Source organism: Antechinus flavipes, chromosome 3, assembly GCF_016432865.1.
Source record: "Antechinus flavipes isolate AdamAnt ecotype Samford, QLD, Australia chromosome 3, AdamAnt_v2, whole genome shotgun sequence".
NCBI classification, from domain to species: domain Eukaryota; kingdom Metazoa; phylum Chordata; class Mammalia; order Dasyuromorphia; family Dasyuridae; genus Antechinus; species Antechinus flavipes.
In genome coordinates, this window is record NC_067400.1 from 207,025,131 (window position 1) to 207,052,876 (window position 27,746).

At 34.2% G+C, this 27,746-nt stretch overlaps 1 protein-coding gene across 5 annotated transcripts in view; it reads left to right on the forward strand.

Annotated features, from left to right (window-relative positions):
• GPM6B (glycoprotein M6B) overlaps positions 1-27,746 on the forward strand; it is a 220,903-nt gene that overhangs the window by 133,909 nt on the left and 59,248 nt on the right. For 2 of the 5 annotated variants that reach the window (XM_051984509.1, XM_051984510.1), the window contains exon 1: positions 27,164-27,703. The exons of 1 other annotated variant lie outside the window; for it this stretch is intronic. In XM_051984509.1, coding sequence (XP_051840469.1) covers positions 27,643-27,703 — 61 coding nt within the window. In that variant the 5' untranslated portion in view covers positions 27,164-27,642. Of the gene's footprint in view, positions 1-27,163; positions 27,704-27,746 lie in introns of those variants that run through there. 2 more of the 5 variants (XM_051984506.1, XM_051984508.1) reach the window with 2 other exon arrangements.

The following is a 27,746-nucleotide window of genomic DNA, read 5'->3' on the forward strand; positions in this document are numbered from 1 at the left end:
AGGATCACACAGCTAGTAATGTCTGAGGACAAACTGAACTCAGGAAGGTGTTTTTGCCACCTAGCTCTCCACTAAGGGAATGTATATAGACTAGAAAACATAAGATCAAACTATGAAAGATTTGGCTCTTTTCATCAAAGTAATTCCAATAAACTTTGGATGAAAATTGCTATCCACAGCTTAAAGAGAAAGAGGCTGAATGCAGATTGAAGCATCCTATTTTCATCTTTTTTTCTTCTGTTTTTTCTTTGTAATAGTTTTTCCCTTTTGTCCTGATTTTTCTCTCCCAACATAACTCATATGGAAATTCATTTAAAAAATGAATGTACATGTATAATCTAAAAAAAAATTTTAAAAAGAAAAGAAAACTAAGATTGTTTGAGGAGAAAGACATAAGAGATAGAACCTGAGCTGAGTTTGGAAGGAAGTGAGGGGTTTCTAAAAGCAAAAGTGAGAATGGAGCATAAAGGGGATGGCGGGCTTGTGGACCTTGAAGGAACAAAAAAAAAAAAAAAGAGAAAAACCCCTAAATCAGAGCAAGACAATGAAAAGGGGAGGAGAGAATACATTTTGGGCATGAGGAATAAGTGAAGCACTTATTAAACATATTTACATAAATAAAGTACTTAATAAACACTATATGAAAAAGCAATGTATTATTATGCACTAGTGATATAAGTTGCTATCATGGAGTTCGCATTCTAATGGAGAAAACAACATATATAGAAGATTTCAACTGCAAGTCGGGTAGAAAGGTCCCGTGGTCCTTAGGATCTAACAACAAAGCAAATGGTCATATCATCCTTTGGTGTTATTTCCACAGTTAATCATAATCTGATGTTGAGCCATTTGACAGAGCAAGAACCTTCTCTTCTGGATCTTCAATATTGAAGATATACCACTTTAGGAACAGTTGCCAGGCTATATCTCTACAGGAGGGGCTGCCTAGGATAAGAATGTGAATGCTGAACTAAAAAGAAGCATTTCCCTTCCTAGAGCTCTTTGGATTGAGCATCCTGAGAAGTCTCTATTAGGACCTGAGGGGACATAGCCTGACCTGTCTGGTATATGCTGCCTCCTGTCCCTCTCACAGAAGTGTTGCCTGTCTTATGGTTGGCAGCCCTGTTGTGGATAGCCCTCATCTCTATAACAGTTTCCTCCCCAGGTAACAATTATGAAGAGTGATCTGGAAGCAAGAATAATTGGTATGGGCAGGGGGTAGGATGCTACTATTCCCAGGGCTCTTGTCTTATTTGCCTGTTGGTAGTATAGTTTATCCCTTTCACATTGTGATCTTCCTCATTGCAAATTCAATATATCTCTGATCAGCTTAAGATATTAAATGAGAATTTTTTTAAGTGACTTTGAATACTTTTGTTAAGTGTCATATACCTGACTCCATATTTGACTCCACTGACTCCAAAGTCAGTGCTCTATCCACTGCACCATCTAGCTGTCCCTAAATGGCAATTTTGGGAGGAATTCTGCAGAAGCCACAATCACAAGAAGACCAGCAGATGACACAGAAAAAGTTTAGAAACTCAGAAATATATACTACTCAACACATATTTTATATAATATCAATATATTTTTATCTTTCATACTACAAACACCCCGTAAAAGAAAAAGAAAAAATTTGAACTTCTTCTCTGATATGAAGAGGGGGCCAAAAATTTTTACATTACTTTCCAGATAAAGGGAGTGCCATGCCTTCATGATATGGAAAGGATAACTGTCTATATAATCAGTAGTTGTGACTGGTGATGAGTGAGGAGTACAAAGACATGCAAAAAGGAGATATATTGTATATAATGTTTAGGAAACAGCTAGCTAATAAGAGAGTTTGGCAGGAATTTAGAGCAAACAAAGAGGAATCATGTGAACTGAAAAAGTAGTCAGGGTGAATGAGGAATCCTATCTTATCCTAGAGTCAATATAAAGTTACCAAAGCTTATTAGGTAGGTAAATGACATGGCCCATCTTATATATTTCATTTATTTATATATATATATATATATATATATATATATATACACACACACATATATATATATACACACACACATGTATATATACATATATGCACATGCATATACATATATATGTGTGTGTATATTTATAGTTATATGTTTGGGAAATGCTGTTCATAAATGTTATAAATATTTAGAATATAAATATATTGATGTCAATGTTGTCTTGATGTGATCAATAAAATGCTATTAAATGTATAGCAGTTTTTTTATAATTAAATATATTCTTTATCAATGGATTCTACTGTCTGTGGTTATATAGGGATTTGTGCTATTTAAAAAAAATTTACAAAAGGATTTTCATGCTCCAAAAGGTTGGGAACCACTGGACTAAATAATTGCTAATATCTCTTCCTGCAAAGGAATAAATCCTGTACTCTCATGTTCTTAGCATAAGCATAATTATACCCATACCTAACATATATTCGCTAAACCTTCTCTAGATAACTATTTAAAGTATGATTTAGCCAGTATTTCAGTCTGTGATTATTTCTGAGCATAAGTTTAATATTGGTAGATGTGGATGTTGCTTTGGAGGGTGCCCTCTCCCTCTACTTCCTTTTTCTCTGGGGATTTAATTAACTATTGTCTGTTACAACAGCTAACTTTTTTAGCTGAGGGGTGACATAATGATTTCTCAAGTTCATGTGTTCTGTTCTTCAATTGGAAATCATATTCAGTGAAAAGTTAAGAATTAGATCACTTTAGATCAGAGCCCCAATTTAGGGAAATTCCTATTATTTGGGCAAAGGTTTAGATCTCTATCTTAATTTGAATTTATTTATCCTTAGCTAATTCCTAACTTCTTTATATAAAATTTCAAGTTACCTACAATACTGGGATAATGAATATGTTACAGTGTGTTGATGGACAGGCATCATAAAAAGAATAGGGTAAGATCAGCCTTTTTCTTGGAACTTCCCTTAATCTTTGAAGACTAGCTAGTTGTCTCAGCTCAAGTCTTTTGTTCTAAGATGCCTTTAGTGGCCATCGGACTTCTTTAATCTCTCCATTCTCCATCACAATTTATCCTTCTTTGTCCTCTCTTCTTTCTCTTATTGTCCTTGTATTGCCAGTTCTTTTCAGCCCTGCTTTTGAAGTTTCCCCTTTCCCTCAGTTTATTTCTTACGGATTTTGGGTATTTTTTAGAACTCTGGGGCAAATCCAGCCTTCTTGCTCAGAGACTGTGATATTCTCAAATCGATCTCATGTTTGAAAGGGGGTGTTTACTCCTTTGAGCTATAAATCCCAACGTTTCTGACAATTTCAAACTTCAACTACATAAGCAATAACAGATTGGATGACTTGGAAAAGTCATGTTACCTGTTTCTAAGTACAAAGACTTTTCCTAAGGGTGTGAACTTTATTTTCTTAACCTTTTCTGATTCAATTCCCATAACTATACACTCATTAGCTATTTAATCTCTTTCCTCTCCTCCCCACCCCGTTATCTTGTATTTACATATGTATCATTTGTGCATAGATGCATACATACATACATACACACATCATTTCCCTTGGTAAACAAGATTGTTTCAGGGTTTTGTTGTTGTTGTTGTTTTGTCTTTGTATTATTAGTGCCTGTTATATAGCAGGTGCTGAAGAAATGTTTATTAATTGATTCTCTAAACCTGTTAAATTATTGAATATAAGCCATTGGGTAAGGCTTACCTGTCATTTTATTGATAGACTTTAGAAATATTCTTAAGACTTTTCTTACCTCTCCTTTTTCCATCTGCACACTGAGATTTATTATACTAAGCAGAAAAGATTCATCCATTACATGGAGCTAGGCTGATGGTTCCAAAACTTCACAATCTATAGATCCATTTAATAGAAAGCTATTTAAATCACTAGTAAGAAAGATTTATTGTTTGATTTAACCTTAATTCAAGTATTTCACATCTCAGAACTGTCACTTATACATATTAAAGCTGTTTCTAGAATCTTCCTTTATCTAGATTGATTTCTCTTCCAGAAACTTTCTTGAAACCTTGTATTTTGATAAAGAAATAAAGATTGACTTTGTAAAGGTGTTTTCAAAGAGAATTGAATGGTATTGAATCAGATGTTTTGATATACATATGCTGACAAGCTTATTATCTTTGGACCTGTGTACAAGTAGCATGAAAAATGGAACTGTGTCGGTTTAAACATTTTGTATGATGGGCTTGATTGGCTCTTTTCAACAATAAGGTGATTCAAGGTACTTCCAGTAGACTTGTAATGGAAAGAAAAAAACTATAGAGACTGTATGTGGATCAAAGCAAAATATTTTCACCTTTTTGTTGTTGTTTGTTTGCTTGTTTTTTTTTCCTCTTTTGATCTGATTTTTCTTGCATAGCATGATAAATATGGAAATATGTTTAGAAAAATTGCATAATCTATATGGGATTGTTTTCTATCTAGGGGAGGGATAGGAGGCAGAGAAAAATTTGGAATACAAGGTTTTGCAAACTTTTTTGAAAACTCTTTGCCTGTATTTAGAAAAATAAAAAGCTATTATTACAAAAAAGTAAACATTCTAAACTCCCTTTGAGTAGAGTTAGTTGTTGTAGTTGTTGTGTGTTTAATCCTTCTGATTGTTCTTTAATTTGGCCCTTAATTTAGTCCTGAGATTATTTTATAAATCTTCATAGTATCAACAGTTGAAGGAGTCCTTAGAAGCATCTAATTCAGTCTTCATAATTTTTCATATGAAGAAACTGAGACCCAGGAAGATTTAATGATTTTCCAATTTACATAGCTAGTGCCCAAGGTGAGACATCTTTCTGGACTCAGAAACATAGAAGGTAATTTGAAGCAAAGTTCAAATGTTAAGCAAAAAAGTGCTTTTGTTTTTTAAAGCCAAGTCGAAGAATTTGTATTTTCTACTAGAGGCAAGAGGGAGTCAATAGAGCTTTTTGAGAAAGGGACCAACATGGTCATACCTTAAGGAATTCCATTTTGGCAGCTGTCCAGAGGATTGGTTAGAACAAGTTGAGACTGGAGCAGAAACAAGAGAACTGTTCAGTTCTGCACACATATATTGTATTTAGGATATACTGTGACATATTTAACATGTATAGGACTGCTTGCCATTTGGGGGAGGGGAGGTAGAGGAGTGGAGGGGAAAAGTCAGAACAGAAGTGAGTGCAAGGGATAATGTTATAAAAAATTACCCAGGCATGGGTTCTGTCAATAAAAAGTTATAATTATTTTTAAAAAGAGAGAGAGAGACTGGAGCAGAAAAACTAATTATGAGGCTATAACAGTTGTCCAGGCAAGTGATAAAAGTGTGATCAAGCATGGTAGCTTTGTAAATGGAGAGAAGGATATGACCACGAGATATATTGTAAAGGTAATAGAAAAGATTTGGCAACTAATTCATCATATAGAATGAGGGAGAAGAAACAGTTGAAGATAGCTTCATGTTTTCACATGTAAGTAATTCAAAGGATGATGGCCCTCTTGACAGAAATAAGTTATGATTTGGCAAAAAAAAGATAAGTTTTGTTTTGGTCACATGGAATGTGAGATGACTATGGGACATAGAATCCCATGGAGATAATAAGATCACCAAGTTGCATGGGGAAGAGAAGAAGGGTCCAGTACAGAGCCTTTAGGTACCCTCACTCACTTATTTAAGGTTGTCTCAAATTATGAGACTTCAAAGTACACTAGGAAGGATTCAGGTAACAGGAGAACCAGGAGAAAGCAGTATGGCCAAAAGCCTCAGGGCCATTTAAGCTTTTAAAGAGCACTGAGAGTTTTAGGACATTAGTATCTGTAATTTCATGGGTAATGGGAATTTCTGGTGGAGAAATTCACTCTAGTGAGGTAGATTAAACAACTGTTATCCAATTTAGAAAATTGCCAAAGATACTGAGAGATTTAAGTAACTAGCCTAAAGCCACAGAGCCAATATATGTTTAAACTGATCCTTAAACCTAAGTTTTCCTGACTTCAATACCAGCTCTTGCTCCACTATTTCACATCGTTACATACTCGTTATAGAGCTGTTTCTAAAATATGTATATACACACATGGACATATGTATGTGTATATACATGTGCATATACAAATATCATGTGTGCCACATATGTATTCAATCTATACATCTGGTGGAATAAGGTTTTCATGCTGCAAATCTGTTAAACTTTCAAAATGTCATACTTAATTGTTAATCTGCTTATTTAAACTGCAGTCATTGAAGGAGATTAGGGTGCTGCTTCTTGGACAATTAATTACTCACTAGTAGTTTTCATCTTGCTATGTCCACATGACTTCAGTCATCCATATTCTAAAATTTCCTGTTAGCATAGCACTCAACACTATGTTTAGCACAGAGCAGTGTTTAATAAATGCTAGCTGACTGACTTCTGGTTAACTGAAATTGAGCCTGTCTTTAAGTATCACAGACCAGTCACAATTCCAGTAGGGTGCTTGGAATACACTAACTAATTAACAGCTTCTTCTCCTATCTTTTGAGAAAGGTCAGATAACTGGGAGTTCATGCCATCACCTGCCATGTCTTGTTCTTGTCACATCTTTTGCCAAAAGGGCTTTTGCCAGAGTGGTTGCCTGGGCCCTGATATTTGATGTCTGGTGATAAGTCTGGAAACTAGGTTACACAGCTGAAGTAGTAGTGTTTAGACTTTCATGGTATCAAGACTCCCACAGGGAACACTTTTAGAGTCCTATAGGTAGAGAAAATTTGAAGCAGTGAACAGTACCTATAACATGAAGACATGATCCAGGAGGCAACTGGAGCCTGGTGTTATAAAGCAGAGCGGGTTTATTTTCTGGGCATTAATGCCTTATCCATCAAAAATGCATCCTGGACCAGGATATTAATGCATCCATGAAAATACATAGTCAAGCTGACCAAACAAGCCAGTTGCCAAGATACAATGTAGAGTAGCCAGTGGTAAACTGCAAGTTGTACATTTCAGCCAAGTACTGTTATCCTTAGTTAACAGATGCTGAGAAAGAAAAGAGAGGGGAGCTGGCCAAATGCCGTTATGCTCAAGCACATAAAAATTCATGACAAGAAAGATGAACCATTGCAAGGCAATTGAAAATGAATTTTTCAGAATTACAAAGAATATCCTTAGCCCCTCTCACTTCTTTGCAAAAGAGGAAGGAGGTCCATGTCTATGGAACATCATATATAATGTCAGATGTTTCCAATGTAGGTTTTACTGATTTTCTGGGGGTTTTTTATAAAATAAAATTCTTTGTTGTGTGTTAGATATTCTTTATCTTTCTTATGTCATAGACCCCTTTGGCAGTCTGAAGTTTGTGGACCCCTTCTCACAATAATGTTTACAAAAAATGAAGCAGATGATAAATTTTGGATAAAGATGCGTTAAAATAAAGATGTAATTCATCCCCATCCAAGTTCATACATCTCCTGAAATCCAGGAATTTCTTAGGATAAATGCTTTCTCACCTCCTAGATTAATAACTTTTAGTATATAGGATGGCTTTCTGGTAAGAGGTAAGGATGTAATACAAGGGGAAATTCAAGCAAGGCAAAAACAAAGGATGTCAATAAAGATTTATTAAAAAAAACAAAGATGCATGGTGATTTGTCATTGGCAGGTCTAAAAAGGCAAAAAACTTGGAAAGAAAAACGCATCTGGCTTCACATGCTGCTTCATGATTAATATTGTGTCTAGGTCAGGCAGGCAGGGGACACCTCATGCAGACTAGCTCTTGGACAGCTTGAGTTTGTGGAGATAACCATTCTCTGTATGGTGTACTGTTAGTGTTCATTCTTGTCTTTTAAAAGTAGCTTTATCCGAGAGCCAAAGCAGCCATGACTCATTAATCTTTGCATTGACTCCATTTCAGTGAAATTGTGTCTTGCCCATATTGGGGATAAGGAGCCAGCTGAAATAATATCCATGGAAGAATAAAGTCTTTCTGCTGTGTGCTTAGGCTTTAAAGCTGGTGTCCCATCTTTAGCCTATCCCATTGGGCTTGGGAGTGTGACCATTAGCCATGTTCTAAGATTTGTCAGTTCCGGAGGGCAGTGTGATCTAATCTGTTTTGGGGCAATCTCCTGGATTTGTTAGTAAAGATTTATTGGGAGATAACCCATTAGATTGGACAACAGGAGTGCCCCTTGGGTTTTACTCCCAGTCTTACTAGTTATGTGACATGGGTCACTTTAACTTCTCAGAGACTCAGAACCTCAGAACTTGCAAAGTAGAAGTACTAGAATTTGTACTACATATAATACTTGCACTACCTACAAAGCACTTTATAAACCTCAAAGTGTCATATAAGTAAATGTGAATTATAACTTTGGCTCTCTTATACCCCTCCCCATCGGATTTTTAAGTTCAGCAATCAATTCAAATAAATATAATTCAGTGAATGAAGCTGTGTTGTGTGCTTAGCTTTTTCTTAAGGGCTTGCTGTATGCTTAGCCTTGTATTAAATACTAAGGATATAAATACTAAATTGAGATAGTCATTTCTCTGAAAGAACTTATATATTCTAATGGGGAAATTGAATATATAGGAGAATGGAAACAAAGGAAAGTTCTTTGATCTTGGAAATCATTGGGAAGGTGAAAGACTAAACAAGAGTCTGAGGACATGGTGAACAAGAAAAGCTTCCTGGGGAAGATGGGTCTTATGCAATGACTTTAAAAAGGCATTATGAGAGGGAAACATGCAAGAATGTTTGTAGCATCTCTTTTTGTAGTAGCGAGGATTGGAAATTGAGTGGATGATCATCAATTGGGGAATGGATGAATAAGTTATGGTATATGAATGTAATAGAATATTATAAGAATGCTATAAGAAATGATGAGCAGGCAGATTTCATAAAATAACTGGGGAAACTTAACATGAACTGATGCTGAGTGAAATGAGCAGAACCAAGAGAACATTAGACATATAAAAAGATTATGTGATGATCAACTATAATAGACTTAGCTCTTCTCAACAATACAGTGATCCAAGACAATTCCAATAGACTTGGGATGCAAAATGCCATCTGTATCCAGAGAAAGAACTGTGGAAACAATACAGAATGAAGCATACTATTTTCCTTCCCCTATCCTTTTTCCCCTTTCTCGTGTTTTTTTTTTTCCTTTTGTTATGACTTCTTTCAACACATGACTAACATGCAAATATGTTTAAGATGATTGTATATGTACAATTTATATCAGATTGCTTGATATCTTGGGGAGGGGAGAGATAAAGAGAGAGAGGGAGAAAAAATTGGAATCCAAAGTTTTACAAAAATGAATGTGAAAAACTATCTTTATATGTAATTGGAGAAATTAAAATTAAGTTTTAAAAAAGAGCATTATGGAAGAGACTTTTGGCATATGAAAGGAGCATTGGAAAAATCCCTTAAATCATTCAACTTTGTAGTCACTGTTTCTGTACCCCCACCTTCTTTTTTTCCCCATCTCTGGGCCTTCATTTCATGGCAACTTAATGAAATACACAAGACTTTCCTTCTACATGATCAGGGTTCCAATGTACACTGTTCAACAACTAATAAAGAGGGATTTGGAGAAATGACTCTCATTCAAGTTGTCCTAGGATGTCTTTGCTCCATGAGTTAATTGGGAACCCTCTCAGAGTGGAATTTGTTGATGGTTTGCAATTCTTTTAATGAGGAAATCTGAACCCAGCTGAGAAAGTGATAATTAATTAGAAAATTCTTTGTCAGTAGATCAGCTGTTTTCCTCACAGTGTATGAGTTTATATCTACAGAAAGATGTAGAAGTCCTCATTTTATTAACTGAGAAGTTACTTAAAATTCCCTTCAAAAATGTTCCCCATTTTTTATCCTTAAAATTTAATTTCATCATATTGAAATGAATAGATGAGAAAGAGACTTACATTTCTCTTTTGGGCACCATCAGCTATTCTCCTCAATGCCTTTGAGCTGCTTAACTAATTGGTCATTTTCTTTCATTTAAATCCCACTAATCTATGACTTGTATGTGCTCCTTTCTTGTGATTTAAAAAAATTCTTAATCCTTTGTAATTAAGAGTGATTTATAGGTGATTTATAGCTAACCTATTGTAATAGACTCCAAACTGTGCATGAAAACATTGATACCATCTTATGAGAAACTTCAAATTAAAATGTTAAAGAATGAGGTCACTTTGTTCTATTTTTCTTCCTACCCAGCTAGAACAGCTTGGTTTCTCTATTAATTGCAGTGTTTTATACAGCTTTATGTATCCCATTCTTGGTTTAGTGAATACAAATTGTTTTGTCCTCCTGATTTTTGACATAGTGGACTCCAGGTTAAAGGAAGCTAAACAACCATTTCTCATATTTAATGTACTGCTATCTCAAACTATGGCTTAAACAATGATATCATGAATATATTAGCCACTTCTGAGTACACTTCAATGGATCTGTGCCTTCATCAGTGTGGTGTTTGTTCAATTTGCCTAAAATGACAAATTCGCCTAGATTTTCTTAACCTGTGCACTTTGCATATTTCCATAAATCTTCCATAGAAGTTATATGTAGTGTCTGAAGCCCTTTTTGCCATTCTTTTGTTATTTTAAGGATCTCAAAGTCATATCCATCATTCTTGATACATGGCCAGCTCAATTCTAATCCTTCTCTTGTGTGTATGTGTGTGTGTGTGTGTGCATTTATATCTCTATATCTTTGATAATGGCTTTCATGTTATGTCTTGTGTATAAATCATCACTTATAGGCTACTAGTCTCATTGCATGTACTATCAGTCTATCTATTTATCTATCTATCCATTATCTCTGTAAATCTAATCATTTGTGATGGAAGGGAAAATCCAGACTAATTTAGTTCATCAGTGTTGAATAGATAGGAACAAGTCTATGAATGTAGTTGACTGAATTTAAAGAGGCAATTGACAAAATATTTCATACTATTCTTATGAAAAATATGGAGAGATGGCACCTACCTGATAATACAGTTATCTGGATATAGAATTGGTTAGATGGCAAGATTAAAATAAAATTTTAGTTGTTAATGGATCAGTGTCAAGTTTGGCAAGAAGTCTCCCCTGAGTAATCCGAGTTATACATGATTGGACCTGAGCTGTTTAACATTTTTATCAATGACTTGAATAAAAATCTAGTTGACATACTTATCAAATGCACATGTGATACAATGCTGAGTTGTTGTTTAATTCTGTCCATCTCTTCAAGATCCCATTCAGGGTTTTCTTGGCAAAGAAACTACAATGATTTGCCATGTCCTTCTTCAGTTCATTTTACAGATAAAACTAAGACAAAAGAGGCTGAGTGACACAGCTAGTAAGTGTCTGAGGCTGCCCCCCACCTCCCCCCCCAGGATAAAGCTAATTGGAAGGAAGCTCTTCCTTACATTTAGCTGAGATCTGCATCTCAACAAGTTCTATTCATTGTGGCGAATTCTACTCTTTAAAACAAAACAAACAAACAAACAAAAAACACTTAAAAAAATTTTCATTCTTATTTCAGTCCTTCAAATACTAAAAGAAAGTTGTCATTCTTTTTCTAAATCAATTCTTCTATAAGCTAAATATTTTTATTTCCATTAATTAATCTAAGTTGGCTTCATCTTAAGGACTTTCAAGTTCCTTATTGTCACTCTTTAACTTATCACTTATCAACTTTATCTTTTTAACTTTATTGTTATTTATTATCTTATTACTGTAATTATTAACTTATTAACTTTAACTTATCAATTTATCAATAACCTTTTTAAAATGTGGTCTAGAACCAAATGTCAGTCTTTCACCAATTTATTTAGGGCTACTACATCTCCCTTAGGGGCAGCTACATGATACAGTGCAGGAGTCAGGAAGGCTCAACTCCCTGAGTTCAAATTTGGTCTCAGACACTTACTAGTTGTGTGACTAAGGGCAAGTCACTTACCCCTGTTTGCCTTAGTTTCCTCATCTGTAAAATGAGCTAGAGAAGGAAATAGCAAACCACTCCAGTATCTTTGCCAAGTCCAAATGATGTCACAAAGAGTTGGACATTAATAAAAATGACTTAACAAAAAGAACATCACCCTTAATAGCCATTAATATTGTGTTCAATTTGGGAGATACCATCACATAATTTACTCATATTAACCTTATAGGGTATTTTAACCCCTAAGATTTTTTTTTGGAGGAAGTTGTTCTACTAAGGCCTCTATCTTGTTCTATGAACTTTTTTTTAACCCAAATATATTTTTATATTTGTGCCTATTAAATTGCATCTTATTGAATCTATCCAACATTTAAGCCTGTTAAAAATTTTTAATTCTGCCATCCAGTGTGTTGGCTTTACTTCAGAATGTTGACTTCTTTGTTTCTTTTTATTTTATAATTATGTGTTTGATCTTTCAACAAATACTTGTTAAAATGATGTCTTCATTAATTATGGTAGAAGCCAGAATTCATTTAGCCCTTCATATTCTGGACTGATTTTTCTTTATTTTTTATTATGGTATGTCTACCAGAAACAATTTTTATATAATAGTAATCTAATATCCAAACTATTTCTGACCTAATAAGAGAAATGTCCAAACAGGAAAAGTTTTCCCATAACTCAAGACAATAGGTCTCAAAATTTTTGGTCACCAGATCTTTGTCCTTTTAGTAATTAAATAATGAATAGGCTAAATAATTAAATAATAAATAAATTGCAGCGAGTCCCCATAGAGAACTTTGTTTATGTGAGTTGTATCTGTTGATGTTTATCATGTTATATATTAAAATATTGTATTATTATTATTCTGAAAATAATTTTTACCTCAAGGACTCATTGAAAGAGTCTTAGGCACCAGTCCCCAGACCAAACTTGAGGAACTTCTGCCTAAGATATTTACTCAAAGATAATTTATGGTATCATTTATAGGAATGTTGAACAAGGAAAATGTTATAAGATGTTAAAATACAGTCTAGGTGAACTTTCTACTTTAGTAAATAGAATAGTCACTTAACTATTCAATTCTTTTATTGACTATTCCCTCCAAGGAATGAAAAGATCTCTTTCCTTTCTGATCAATATTGTAATACTTTTTAAATGAAATAGGGCAAGCTTTTCCCCTCACTGCTCTGGGGTCCTGGGATTTTTTAAATCTCAGCTTCTGAATTTATGGAGTTTAAATTATGAACTTTCTCTTTCTTCCCCTCAAACCTCTCAAAATGCCCAAGGCCCAAGAGATTATACATGGGATCCATTTGGAACTCTTTGCTAATTCAGCTCCAAAGAGTTCAGTTGCAAAATGTTTCCTTCTTGATATTTCTGTTGAAGCTGCATATCTTCCATAGACTTTCATTGAGGGGATTATAGTTCTACATTTCTATCTAGAGAAACACCTGGATCACTTTTTCATGGCATCCACAGAGGCAGATGTGCCTGCTATTAATAATAGCACATACAGATGGGCTTCTAAGCAAGATAACCCTGCCATTTGGAATGTTTCTTTGAAATTCACCTATAATCATACCCTGGAGGGTCCCACGATAATCGGAGCCATCTGAAATGCTCATCAAGGTCCTAGGGGAAAAGTTGGTTAACCTAGATCATAAGACCCAGAAAGATGAGAAAGGAGAATCTAATTTGTCCTCCTCTGCCATAACTCCCTCACAGCTTCTGGGGACCATATAAATAGGAACCCTGTGTGAAGACCAAGTCTATACATGTCTTAATGAATTATGTATTTACAAACTATATAAAAATCATCCAGCATTTTGAACTACAGTCAAAGTTGAGAGATGTCAGATAAATTCCTCACAAAAATCAATAAGGAGAAGGAGAAGGAGGAGGAAGATGACAAAGAGAAAGAGAAGGAAAAAGAGGAAAAAGGAGAGGAAGGGGAAGAAGAGAAAGAGGGGAAAAATAGCATTTATATAGCACTTAAAAGTTACAAACTATAAACTCAAATTTATTGATTTGATCTTTACAAAACTAGAGAGAGGAAAGTGGGGAGGTGTTATTATTATTATTATTATTATTATTATTACAGATGAAGAAACTGAGGCTGAGATGTTAAATGACTTACTAAGTTCACACAGCCAGTAAATATCTAAAGCAGGCTTCAGATTCAGGCCTTACTGATTCAAGACCTGCATTCTATTCACTACACCAACTATCTGCTTTCACCATCTTGTGATAGAGATGGTCCAAGCTAAAACCTATCACCACATACAACATCACAGGGCTCAGCTGTCAGTAGTCCAGAGCTATCTGGAATTATTCCCATCTCCCTAATCCACATTTGTCTCCTCCAATTACATATACTGGAATTAAACACATGTGCATGCACATGCGCACACACACATATATACACACATACATATCTCCTCCTCTTCCCACTTCGGTTCCTTTACCTATCTGATCTTATCCTATACTTAGCTCTTTCTTTACCCATAATTACACATGCTAATCCATATCTTTTTTAAAATGGATTCATATCAGGGCTTGGAACCAGAAAAATTCATTTTCATGAATTCTAATCTGACTTTAGGTGCTTCCTAGCTGTGTGATTCTGGCCAAGCCTCAGTTTCCTCATCTGTAAAATAAACTGGAGAAGGAAATGGTAAAACCACTCCAGTATCTTTACCAAGAAAACTACAAATGTAGTCACAAAAAGATAGAAATATATTCAACAATAATTTGATATTCCCTTATGTTTATAAAATAAATTGCATACAACATTACATTTGAACCTTATAATGACCTGAGAAGTAGGTAGTGTAATAAATATCCTCTCCATTTTATAAGAGAAAAAGTAGAGGCTTTGAGAGGTTAAATAACTTGCCCCAAGACATGTGGCTTTTTTTTTTTTTTCAGTTATTTTCAGTCACATCTGACTCATTTTGAGGTTTTCTCAGGAAAGACACCTGGAAGGTTTGGCAGTTTCTTCTCTAGCTCATTTTTTTACAGATGAAGAACTGAGGCAAATAGGATTAAATGGTTTGCCCAGAGTTACACAGCTAGTAAATGTCTGAGGCTTGATTTGAACTCAGGAAAATGAATCTCCCTGAATTCAGACCTTGTACTCTGTACACTATGGTGCCACCTAGCTGTCCCCTCAGAATAGAAAGCTATCCCCTTCTCCAACTCTGTTTGACAAGGGTCTCTGCCACCTGCTCTCTTTGTTCTGTATAGTGGCAAAATGAAACAATATGGAATGAGAGAAGGAAAAATTGAGGAGCGAAACTGATATATTAGACATCATTTAAATTAATCTCTTCTCCCATTCTCAATAAAATTTGGTTTAAAGTCACTGAAGTATACACAAGTATTCATTTCTTAACAGAAATCCCATTTCAATTAATTGCTACACCAGGTGTAATAGTGATTACCTATAATCAATCCCTGCTGTTAGAAAGGCTGAGGCTGTTGTTTCAGTTGAGCTCAAGAGTTCAGAAACTCTTTAAGTGTCAAAATGGGAGATTTGTACCTTAGGGGACCACAAACTATGATCCAAGGTCCAAATGCAGCTCATTGAACTGTTTTTGTATTGCTTGCCAACTAAGAATAGTTTTTACACTTTTAAATACAGTAAAACTTATTTTAAAATGTAAAAACCATAAATCATGAGCCACACAAAAATAGGATTTGGCCCACACATTACACTGCAAACTTAGCATTCCTAACTAGAGGAGTTAAAAGAGATCCACAGACCTCCAAAAGGTCCATGGATAGATTTCAAGTGCTCCATGAATTTGGATGGGAAAAAAAATACATTTTTATTTTTATTAGTCTCTAATTGAAATTTAGTATCTCTTTGAATTATGATTTTTTAAATACATATTATTTCAGAAAAGTGCTCAGTAGGCTTTACCTGCCTACTACCAGAAGAGCCCATTTCCTAAGGAAAAAAAATGACCAATTCCTGCTATAAGCAGAAGGAAATCACTAAAAGTTTTCAAGTCAGAGAGTGATCTGTGCAACATGAAGATTATTGTTATATCTTTGGGTAAAGGATTGATTGTAGAAAGAGGAGATAATATAAATAGGGAAATAAATTAGGAAAGTATTCCAGTAATCCAGGTAAAAGGTGATGAGGACTTGAATTAAGGTGGTAGCCGTACTCTAAAATAGGAAAATATAAAAAATATTCAGGAGGAAAAATCAACTGGAATTAATGGCTTATTTAAAGTAGTTGTTGAGTGAAAAAGGAATCAAAGATAATTGCAAGATTACAAACCTAGAAGGAAGGTGTTGACTTCATAAGAAGTTAAGAAGTTAGGAGGAGAGGAAGATCCATTTAGAGGAAGATTTTATCTTTGGACATATTGAATTTTGAGATTCCAAGAGAGCCCAAGTATAGCTGTCCAGCAAGAAGAAAATATGGAAGCTAATGCATCTAAATCATTCATTTTACCAAAGAATAAAAAGGGACATAGAGAGGTTAAGTGATTTGTTCAGGTTACAGAGATAGTGTCTAAGGCAGAATTTGAACTTGGGTCTCCCTGACTTTATGCCTAGAACACTATCCACTACACCACCCACACAGCTGCTTCTACTTTGAACTCTAGGAAGAAATTGGGACTAGATATTCCAGAGATGAACACTGTGTGAGATGACCAAAGGAGAAAATGTATAGGAAGAAGAAAGGCAGACTCAGTACAAACTTTAGAGAGATCCTATACTTTTGGACAGGAAAAAGAGGAGAATGGATTAATAAGGGATTCCAAGAAGGAGTAGCCAGTCAAGTAGGAGCAATACTAGGAGAGAACAATATCTTGAAAATTAGGAAAATTAAAGGTAAGCAGAAGGAAGTGATGGTCAGTATTCTCAATGCTGGATCAACACAGAAAAGTCAAAGAAGATAGGGAATGGGGAAAAAACAACATTGGATTTGGTACGGGGAACAAGGAAAACAAAGACAATGAATACAGATTATTCTTTCTACTGGGCTGGCAGGTTTCTTTTTTCTTCTTTGCTCTTTTCTGACAATGAGTGTTCTTATGTCTGCACTAAATTCAAGAAGAAAAAAACTTTCTTTGCTTGACTCTTATGTTGGTTTCTTCTGCACTCAACTTTTCCTCTGAATCTACAAAATTTTAAGGAATCTACATCAAGGAATTTATCATCCCTTAAATTTTTTGCCATAATATGAATACTTAAAAGTAAGTTTTAGTAAATATATTTATAACTGAATAAAAATTGCTTTTAAGTTAAATATACTAAACATAAAAATCTTACAAACAAACCAAAGTATATAGAATACATGCAAAGAAACTTTAGATCTTTTTTAAAAAGTCATAAGATATATAGCAATAAAAGGAAATAAAAGATAGCAGTAAAGAACCTAAATTGAAAAAAATGGCAGGAGTGAGAAAAAAAGAGTAATTTTTTATTTCCTTTTTTAGAATAAAAAAAATTTATAAAAGATAGAGGGAAAGGGGTACAGCTTTGTACCTCTAATCTTGATTGCCTTATTTTGCATTATGGTTATTTGTGAACATTTTATTTCTTATTAGATTATAAGATCAGGAATTCTGTCTTATCTATCTCTATTTTCTTCAATGCCTAGAACTGTGTTTTGCACAGATTAGGCATTTAATTAAATGTTTTTGATTGGTCATGATAGAAGAACCTCTCTATTTAACTGGGTTTCTGATTCTCCTTGCCTATTTAACATTGAAGCTCAACACAGTTCCTGGCACAAAGTGGATGCCTCTTTGAGCAGTTCATTCTATTCAGCATTACAGATGAAAGAAAGTTTTTCTTTAAGATATTACCTTGTCTTCATGGAATTGATAGTCATAATATCAGAGCTAAAACATGTATGCAAATAAATATGATACACAATCAAAAATAACTCCCCAAGAGATCAAAGTGCTCTGGCAGTTCTAAGAATGAATGGAAAGATAATTTCTACTATAAAAATTGGAAAAAGTCATGGAGAAGACATTTGTGGATTTTTTAGTGAATGGATAGCATTTGGCAACCTTTGATTACTGGTATATCTTCAGTAGGAGTGGAAAACACACACAAAAATAATGTGTAACTTAAGACCAATCAACAAAAGTTTATTAACATCCTATTATGTCCAGACAGTGCTAGGCATTCACAGACAAAAATGAATTAGTTTTTACATGTGGATATTTTTAAAAGATGTTTAAGATTTAGCATCCTTTAAAAATGTGAAAATATCTTCTCTATGCATCCTTCCAGTTTTTCTTTAACAAATGTGATCTTTCCATTCTTAAAACTGACGGAATACTTTGATCTCTTGTATAGTGTAGATATTTGTTGATTTTTTAAAGGATCGATAGAATTTAGTAGAGGCAGCTCATGAACTAGTTTTGGAATATAGAATTCATCCACATGAGATCAAATCTGGCTTCCAGACACTTCCTAGCTGTGTGATCCTGGGCAAGTCACTTAACCCTATTTGCCTCAGTTTCTTTCTTTGTAAAATGAGCTGGAAAAGGAAATGGTATATCACTCCTGTATTTTTGCAAAGGAAACCCTAAATGGGGTCACCGGAAAATTGGACACAACTGAAAAGCTAATGAACAAGAATTTAGCAGGGTAAATGGAGTAATAGGGGAAGGAGGCCATATTCCAGGAAGAAAGAAAACTATGACCAAAGGTAAGAACTCACAGAGAGTGTTCAAAGAATAGTCTCAGTTTACTTGAAATATGAGTACTGTACAAAAAAAAATCCATCCAAAAAGATTCACATAAAATCAATAAATTAACAAGAAAAAGCAGACAAGTTTTTCAATACTAGCAAACCTTCCCTTTTCAGAAATCCATGAAATGACTTTTTAAAAAAACGAAGCATCTGAAGAAAGATAAAGTGCTGACAGAGCTGCAAACATAAGTGCGATTAATTCAAATTCCATGTGTCAAAAATGATATTCACTGGGTTTGTAGGTTTATTTTTTCTTTTTTTCTTTGCTCTTTTCTGACAATGGGTGCTTTTTGTGACTGCACTAAATACAAGGAAAAAAAACTTTCTTTAGTTTACTATGATGTTGGTTTCTTCTGTGCTTTGCTTTTCCCCTGAATCTTATAAATAGGCAAAACCCTAAAGTATTACTTTAAGGAATTTATCATCCCTTAATTTTTTTTTACCAAAAATATGAACATTTAACAGTAAATTTTAATAAATACAGTTGTAATTAAATAAAATTTGCTTTTAAGTTATATATACCAAACACAAAAAGTCTTATAAATAGATCTATACAGAATACATGAAAAGAGATTTTAAATCTTAACAAAAGTTATGTAAGATATATATTGCATTTATTTCATTTTTTCATTTTCTTTTTCCCCTAAAGGAGGAAACTTATGTTTGATGAAATGGTTCCTGTTACTTATGATAGGGCATCAGGTTGGTAGTTTGTATGTAGAGCTGTGAAGAATAATGATTATTCAGTTATATTCGAAAATGACATCAGGCAACAACTACCTTCTAAAGTATCTGACAGCAGGAGATGTCACCAACCAAGATGGGCATTAGAAGTAGCCTAAGCCAAAAGGTCAGCCTTCAAAATAAGGTTCAGATAGTAGGCCAGGCCCAGAGACAAAGTGGTGGTTCCCTTGGCCATAATGTTAAATGAAGCAGTTAAATATCCTAGGTAATTTTCTGAGGAAGAAATTGTACTGAGCCTAAAATCATTCTTCATAGTCTCTCAAATAGTCTGTTTCTGTCTGCTTTTCTGTGTCTTTGTCTATCTCTTTCTCTCTTCCTTTCCTTTCTCTTCCATTTCCCTTTTCTCTTCTCTCCTATTGAGTGGTTTCAGAACAAAGGTGGTTATAGGAAAAAATGACAGAAAACATATTGGGAAAAATGTGGTCCAGAATAAAAAAAAAAAAAAAGAAGCCAAATGCTATCTTCATATCTTTGCAGTGTTTCCCCAACCTTAGAATGTACTCTTTGCTTAACTGTATCTTTTAGAATTCCTAATTTCTTTTGGGAGCAAAATACCTCATATTTCTTCTGCATATACCTCCATTTGTATATGTTGTCTTCTTTGCCTGAGACTGTAAGTTCTTTGGGAGAGGAGACCATTTATTTCATTTTTGTCTTTAAATATCCAATGCTTAGCACAATATCTGACTTAGCAAATGTTTAATAAATGCTTCCTGCTTGGTCTCAAGCTACACAATATTTTTTGTGTTCTCAGCCCCTACTAAAGATACTGAAGTTATCAAACAATTGATTTGGATGAGGAGTAATCAACACAGATAGAATTAATTCACTTCCTAATTACTAGTGTTACTCCATTGCCAAACAATGGAAATGTCCCAGCAGATATCAAAATGATTCTAAGACAGTAGAACATTTTATTTTACTTTTTAGGTTTCTTTAAAGCATTATCTCATTTTACTGTAAAAATTCTCTAGAAAACTGTACAGGTGTCAGTGGGCGACTATGTATGGAAAGGAGGTGGTGATTTCAAGTGGAGGGAAGTGTAAAGTAAAGAAAACATGTTAAATTTAAAATTAGAATTGTTATAACAGTTTGAGGATTTTTCTAACATAGGCAAATTGCTAAAATTGTAGTTCTATAGATGACACAATCTTCCCAAACAACCATATTGCTAGAGATTTTCCAATCTCTTTTAAATTATTTTAATATCATTTATTTTGTGTTATATTCTGAATTCCACACAAGATTGTTAACATGAACAGCATGAATTTTATTGTTTTTTCAGAAAATTATATTTTTATCTTAAATTTAGTATTTTAAAATATTTCTCATATTCTTTACACAGTCTATTTTACTAACAGAAGATCTCTCATTTTATAATGGAGATAGATAGGAAAATATTATTCACTTAAAAGAAACTTCATTTTATCACCTGTTTCATTAGAATGCATCTGTTTCAATAAATTATGTGTAACTCTAGTCACCAGAATACAAGAGGAACTTCAATATTTACTGTTCCCTAAATAATCTCTTTCTACATCAACAATCACCAACTCACACCACCATTTATAGTGCTTTTTTCAGTGAATGAATACCAAAAAAAGGTATTCTTCCTAAAAAAAGAAGGAATTCTACTAGGTTCTAGGTGAGTATGTTCTAAGAGGTTATAGTCAATAGATAACTGTCTGTTATTAAGTTAGTAAATAATTACAGGAGAATTCTTCACTTAGGAGTGACATTAATAGAAGTAACTATGAGAAGTGGTTTGTCAAATCTAATAAATTTGGATAGCAAAAGAATAGTTGTAATGACATATAGGGATGTGCTATACTTGTCTTCCTCTCTGAGGTGGTAGCTAAATGAATTCCTTCTAAATGCAAGTCTCCTTTCTAAAGAAGTTGAAAGGACCTGAGGAATACTTTTAAATCTGTGGGTTTTATAAGGTGTGATGAAGGAATCTTATATTGGAAGAAGTAATCCAAGAAAGTCAAAAGAAACATAAAAATTACAAGGAAATGGAAGAAAGCCATACATAATGAAGAAAAAGAAAACTATGATGTGACACAGAGCTTGCCACAACTCATCAAATATCCAAATCTTCCCCTACTTCTATGGATTAATGCAGGAAAAAAATCACCAAAAGGATTCTAGGATGTTCTCTGGAGAATCCAAAGTCCTGAGAAGGAAACTGAGGAACTAGAGAAAAAAAAGAGGAGGATTATAAATAGTGTTTTTGTTTCTTCTCCCAAATGAATAAAAGTAATGACTTTTAAAAAAATAAAACTAAGGACAGAAAATGAAGGTCTGGCTATACTGGTAAGACCTACAGTGGAGTATTAAATAGAAAATGGTGTCAAAATGCTAGATTTAGTTTTTGTTTTTTTTTTTTTTGGATTGTGGCTTACTTTAATGGTGTAGTGGATTGGTAATGTATTTGATTAAAAATTTGCCAAGGAGACTGAAGATTTTAAACTGAATTTTTGAGGAATAGAGCAAAAAATGCCTAGGTGATATTGTAAAATAAGATGCTTAGGAAGATGATCATATGTGATCAATAAAAAAGTATCCAGAAGAGTTCATTCATCAATTCTGCAAATATTCAGGAAGTTGATTGGGAACAAGGATCGATTTATTATTCCCAAAGTGAACCTAAAATTTGCCTACTGTGTGCATCTCTTCTATGGAATACATAGATAAAAATTATATAGGTCCTTGCCCAAAGGAGGTTATAGTCTTTAATAGAAAAAAATTATATGTAAGCAAATAATAATATAAAGCAAAATGTAATTAGTCCATCAATAGAGTTGTGGGGTGAAACACCAGAGGAAGAAGAGCACTTCTGACTGGGAATAAGAAAATATATACAACCTATATGTATCTTATCACAATGGAAGGATATACTTGTTTAATTCAACTGAATTTCCAAATTAATTAATCTAATGGAAGCAAGAGTATCATATGTTTAAAAATTTATGAATCTCTTTGGAAATCCACAACTATGTTCACATAGGAAGCATGGTAGAAAGTTTCTGAAAGGAGAGATGGGGAGAGTATGAATAGGAGACATAAACTGAGAAGGGGGTAAATGATAAAATTTGGGAATTTTACTATGAGCAGCCAGGTCAGACTCTAAATCTGGTGTTTTAATCCAAACTAACTAAAAAGAATTGATTAAATAGAAATTGCAGAACCTTGGAAGGTTCTGATGGGATGAGCAGGCAACACTGACTACTGTCAGGTCTTGGTCTTGGACTTTTGAAAACCATTTCAGAATTCAGAGAAAAGTGATGTATGATCTCATGGCTTAGAGACTCTACAAGGAATTATGGTTCAATAAGAATAAGAATGCTTAAAAAGTGAAATTCTGACAGTTCAGTTACAAATAATCCCAATGAGTGAGAAGAAATAGTTGAATAAATCAATGCTTCTTTTGGACTCTGAAGTTCAGCCAAAAGAAAGCAACCAGGAACAGTAAGGGAAATAGAAATCATGCTATGTAAAGATCAGTCAAAGGAACTAAAGATGTTGAATCCAGAGAAGAGAGCACTTAGGGGGCAAATGATGATTGTCTCTAAATATTTAAAAGGCTTTCATGTGGTAAAGGAATTATGCTTGTTCTCGATCCTGGAAGACAGAATCAGAACCAGTCAATGATTTAAATTGATTTATAACATCATCAGTACAGAAATCCTCTTGTGAAGAATCTTTCTTACCAATGCAAATCTGTACTTTCTCGGTAATTTTTAGATTTCAAGAGCTGGCTAGGATCCTGAGAAGTTAACCTATTTGCCTCAGGATCACAAGGCCTATATATGTTAAAAGCAAGACTTGGACCCCAGATTTTCCTGGTTCTTTGTCTACAAGGCCATACTTCCTAAATGGAAATTACAAGGAGGTAAATTTAGCCTTAACATAAAGAAAATCTTCTTAATAATATGAGCTGCCACCAAATGGAATGTTGTCTGGCATAAATATGACTGTAATCAAAATAGATTTTGAAGGAAAAACCAAGAAGCTATTAGAATTAATGGAAAACTTCATTGGAAGGTAATGAATTCTTTGTTGCAAGAAGTTTTTTCAGATGAAGATTAGGTGATGACTTTTTGGGTTACTATAAAAGGACTTCATGTTTGGGATAGGTATTCAACTAGGGAAGAGACTGAAAAAGAACACATATGGAAGAGACAATTATAGGAGCAAAGACAAATTGGAATATAGTACATTTATAAGTCTGTTAGAAGGAAAAAGTCTTTGACTTTTTTGAGTGGGGTATGTGAAAAAAAAAAAAAAACCAGCACTCAGGATTAGTATAAAATACTCAACACAGCCACAATTAACCTATAGTCAAACTATTCTCCTATAGCTACTTTTTCATTTAAGTGTTAGATTACATTTATCATGAAAAATGCCCAAGTTGCCTATCTATTTATACACATATATGTGTGTCCATATGTATATATACACATAAAATGCATATTATATATTTTTCCCTAAAAAAAAAACTGATGTAGTTGCAGACTTTAGTAATAGGTATCATATCCAGAACAAGTGAAGTAATAATAATATGTTCACATCTGGAGTTTTGTATCCTTTTCTGGGTACCACACTTTAAGAAGGATGTTAACAAATCAGAATATATACAGAAGAAAATTACCAGCATGTTGACCCATTTGAAAACCATAATGTGAACAACAGTTGGAGGAACTAGCAACAAGGAAGAGAAAACTAGGGATGATCTGAAAACCATATTATTTGTGAAAAGCTTATGAAAGAGAGTTTTAGTTGTGTTTGTGTTGCCTCGGATCAATAGGTAAAAATTATATGGAGGCAGAATTTTGTCTTCAGCAAGTTAGAAAGAGACTGTCCAACAGAATAGGCTTCCATAAGTAGTGAACTCCCCATTGCTAGTAATTGTCAGGCATGGGCTAAGTGACCATCTGTGAAAAGTGCTGTAAATGGGATTCTTGCATAGGTTGGAAGATTTAACTAGATAAGCCTCAACTCCTCCATCTAATTCCATTATTCTGATGCACTATAGTATGGTGCAATAAAGAGTGCTAGACTTGGGAAGAGTCTGGTTTCAAAATCTGCCATGTTTAAATATGGGCAAATCATTTAATCTCTCTGAATTCACTTCCTTTTCTATTAAGTGGGGAATAATACTGATAGTTACTAACAAACAAAGTTTATTACAAATGATCTATGTAGAAGTGCTTTGCCAATATAAAATAATAATTTTGCATCAATTTTTCCTTCTAGGAACATTTTCTTACATTTTAGTATACTTGTGAATATCTTAGGTAATCTTATGAAAATTAATCTTTTGAATGACTGTATTTCTTATCAGTAAACACAGTATTTTTGCTGATGATGTGTTTTATGTCTTCATTGCCTTTATAACATGGAAATTAATTCATAGGGCAGAGCTCTGTTCTTCTTTTTGCTGAGGCATTTGGGATTAAGTGACTTGCCCATGGTCACATAGTTAGGAAGTGTTAAGTGTCTGAGGTCACATTTGAACTCAGATCCTCCTGACTTCAGGGCTGAGAGCTCTGTTTTTCTAAGGTTCTAATGATTTACCCATGCAGTATTTTTAAAATGTTAATAGTTTCTTTTAAAAATTGTTCTTGATTTTTAAAACAAGTATATATGCCAGGAGTTTTTTTAAGTGTCCTTTTTTTTTTAATCCATTAGTACTAAAAAAAAAAAAAAAAAGTAAATAACAATCATTAACAATTTAAATATCAACTTAGTTTTTATGTATATATGACACTTTGTTGACATGGAGAACAAAGATAATACCCTATGAGCCTCATATCTCTAACTTGCAAAATTTTCTTATGTCATTTGACTATGAAGAAAGAAGAGCAGAAGGGAGAAATGTAATCCATGTAATAGAATGAAGTGAAAACCAGCCACTTAAAAATAATTTTACAAAGACACATGGATTGATTGAGAATGGATGTGAGCACCAGCTGGAAGGGCCTTCTCATCTTTTGTTCTTTTACTGTAATTCCCAAGCCCAGGAAGCTATGCTTACCCAAATGTGGTTGGTATTATTCTGCCTTCCTCTCCTAGCCATATTTCAAAAATAATCTCGTCAAGCTAGAAAATATTCTTATCAGTTGGTTCTAGAATTAAATGACATGGTTGGTAGTGGATTTTTAGGACAGCTTTTTTCCTGGTCACTATTGTACCTTTTTGTGCTTGGTTTCATTATTTTGATTGTTTCTTTTCATTCTTTTTTGAACTGCTAAGGGGAGGAAATGAGCCCATTCTAAGATAACAATAGTCATCATTCTGGCTGAACAGATTGAGGTATTCTTTGTGGTAATGTTTAAGACCTTCCTGGTTAGGATACCATATTGGGCTTCCTGTTTGGGAATGATAATAGCTATGAATCTTTTTTTAAAAAGTAAAAAATAGTCTTTAAAGAGGGAACAGAAGGTATAGTTTTCAGCTTGTAGCAGGCTTGACATCCTCCCAATTAACAAATTGTATTGGCAGTGACATTGACATGAGACAGAGTTGCTTGTGGTATTCTCACGTCTTTACTGAGGGAATTTTTAAAAGAAAAAAGTAAACAGACCAAACTGGTTTTCAAAACCTTTTCTAGTGTAACCACATCAAAGGCGTTGGATTGTTCAGAAGTTTAGAGGATTATCTAAAACTAATGCATTAAATGGCTAGATTGTTTGTCTAAGAAGATCTTGCTTCAGGATCTTATACACTTTGATTTTTTTTTTCAAAGTTTTGGCTTGGAAACCAGCAAACTTTTACAACTTGGCAACTTTATTAGGAGAATGGAGAGATGTGGTTTCTGTCTCTTGTCATTCTATGTGCCTACAAGAACAGGTGCTAAATCATAACTGGCTTACTGGCTCAATTCACAGTCAAGGAACTATTCATTTGTTGAGCCCTGCTCTCATGAATGGCCATCTCGATATATGACTGGAGTTTCTATAGATAGTTTCTTATGGGGACAATGAAAATAAGTGGGTCAGCCAAAGGCTAAAGAAAAGTGCAGAAAATTAGTGTAGCCTGGAAGCATATGGCACATAACCATGATAAAGCCATATACGCTTGGATGAGTTAAGCTCTTAGGATTCTAGAATTTTTGAATATGTAATAAAAGTTTCTGAAATTGATAACTAAAAATTGTAGCAATAGAAATACTGGCAAATTCTTATCTTGTTAAATATTTAGATTACAACTAAAAATAACTATATGGCTTTCTGGTTTTTTATTTTAAAAAAAACCATATGCTAAAATAACCATGCCTACAAATAAGACCACTTTATTTTTTTGTGTCATCCCTCAGAAATGCCAATAAGCTATACCATACATACTCACTATAAATTAAATTTATTTTTAAAATTTGGGAATCCAGGGATATTTTCATTTATTGAAATTGAGTTTTATTTTCTCTTATTATAAATCTTTGCTAGACAAGACTGGGAAAAGGTTCTTAGCACAGACGAATTATGAGGCTGTTAATATAGTCAAACATGGGTGGTGTACATGTACTTTTATTTATTTTTTGGTTGTTGCTATTCATGCTTTGTGTAAGAAAAATGTTAAAGTAAGCAGATAAAGTACAGACAGTAGTCGAATGCTCTGTCTCTGCCCTTGGAGATATAAAGGGATGGGAGGGGGATGGAACAAATCAAAATGTGAAACATAATAGTAAGGTCCCATGGGAAAGGACTCTGTGATTGTGGGGTGGCAGGCACTCTGCTTAGAGGCTCTGTGCTGGGGTGGGGGCAGTTCTGTCGCTGAGTCATGCGGTAGGAGGGGTGGGGGGTGCTTTTCATTCTCACACACATCCTCTCTCCTGATGTCACAAATCTATTCTTCAGTGGGAGAATTGATTAGCATTCATCGGGAGCCTTTGCAGGGGAGAAAGAAAGGGAGGTTGAGAAAGCGAGACAGTGGAGGCAAAGGGGAAAATCAGTGGCCACGGAGCAAGCGTTTTCCCGTCCAGACTACATTGAAACTTTAAACACAATCGAGGGGAAGAATGGGTATTTTATAACTGGGATCCTCAGTGACGTATGGCTGACTGTTCCCTGGCAGAGATCTTTATGGACCTGTAGCAGAGTGAAATTGAAGGCATCTGGGAAGGGACCGTAATCTACTGTAGAAGAGAACAGAGCCCCTCAATCACTGGCGCTGTAAATAAGAAACGGAGGGGAGTCAAAAGAAAGGGAATAGTGGAGGGGGGTACGCCTCGTTTGGGGGGGAGTGGGGTAAAAAGCATTTTTGGTGGATGGTATGAAGCCAGCCATGGAAACTGCAGCGGAGGAAAATACAGAACAAAGCCAAGAGAAAAAAGGTACCTAGAATTCTAACAATAGCCTGTTTAAATCTTTTCTTTG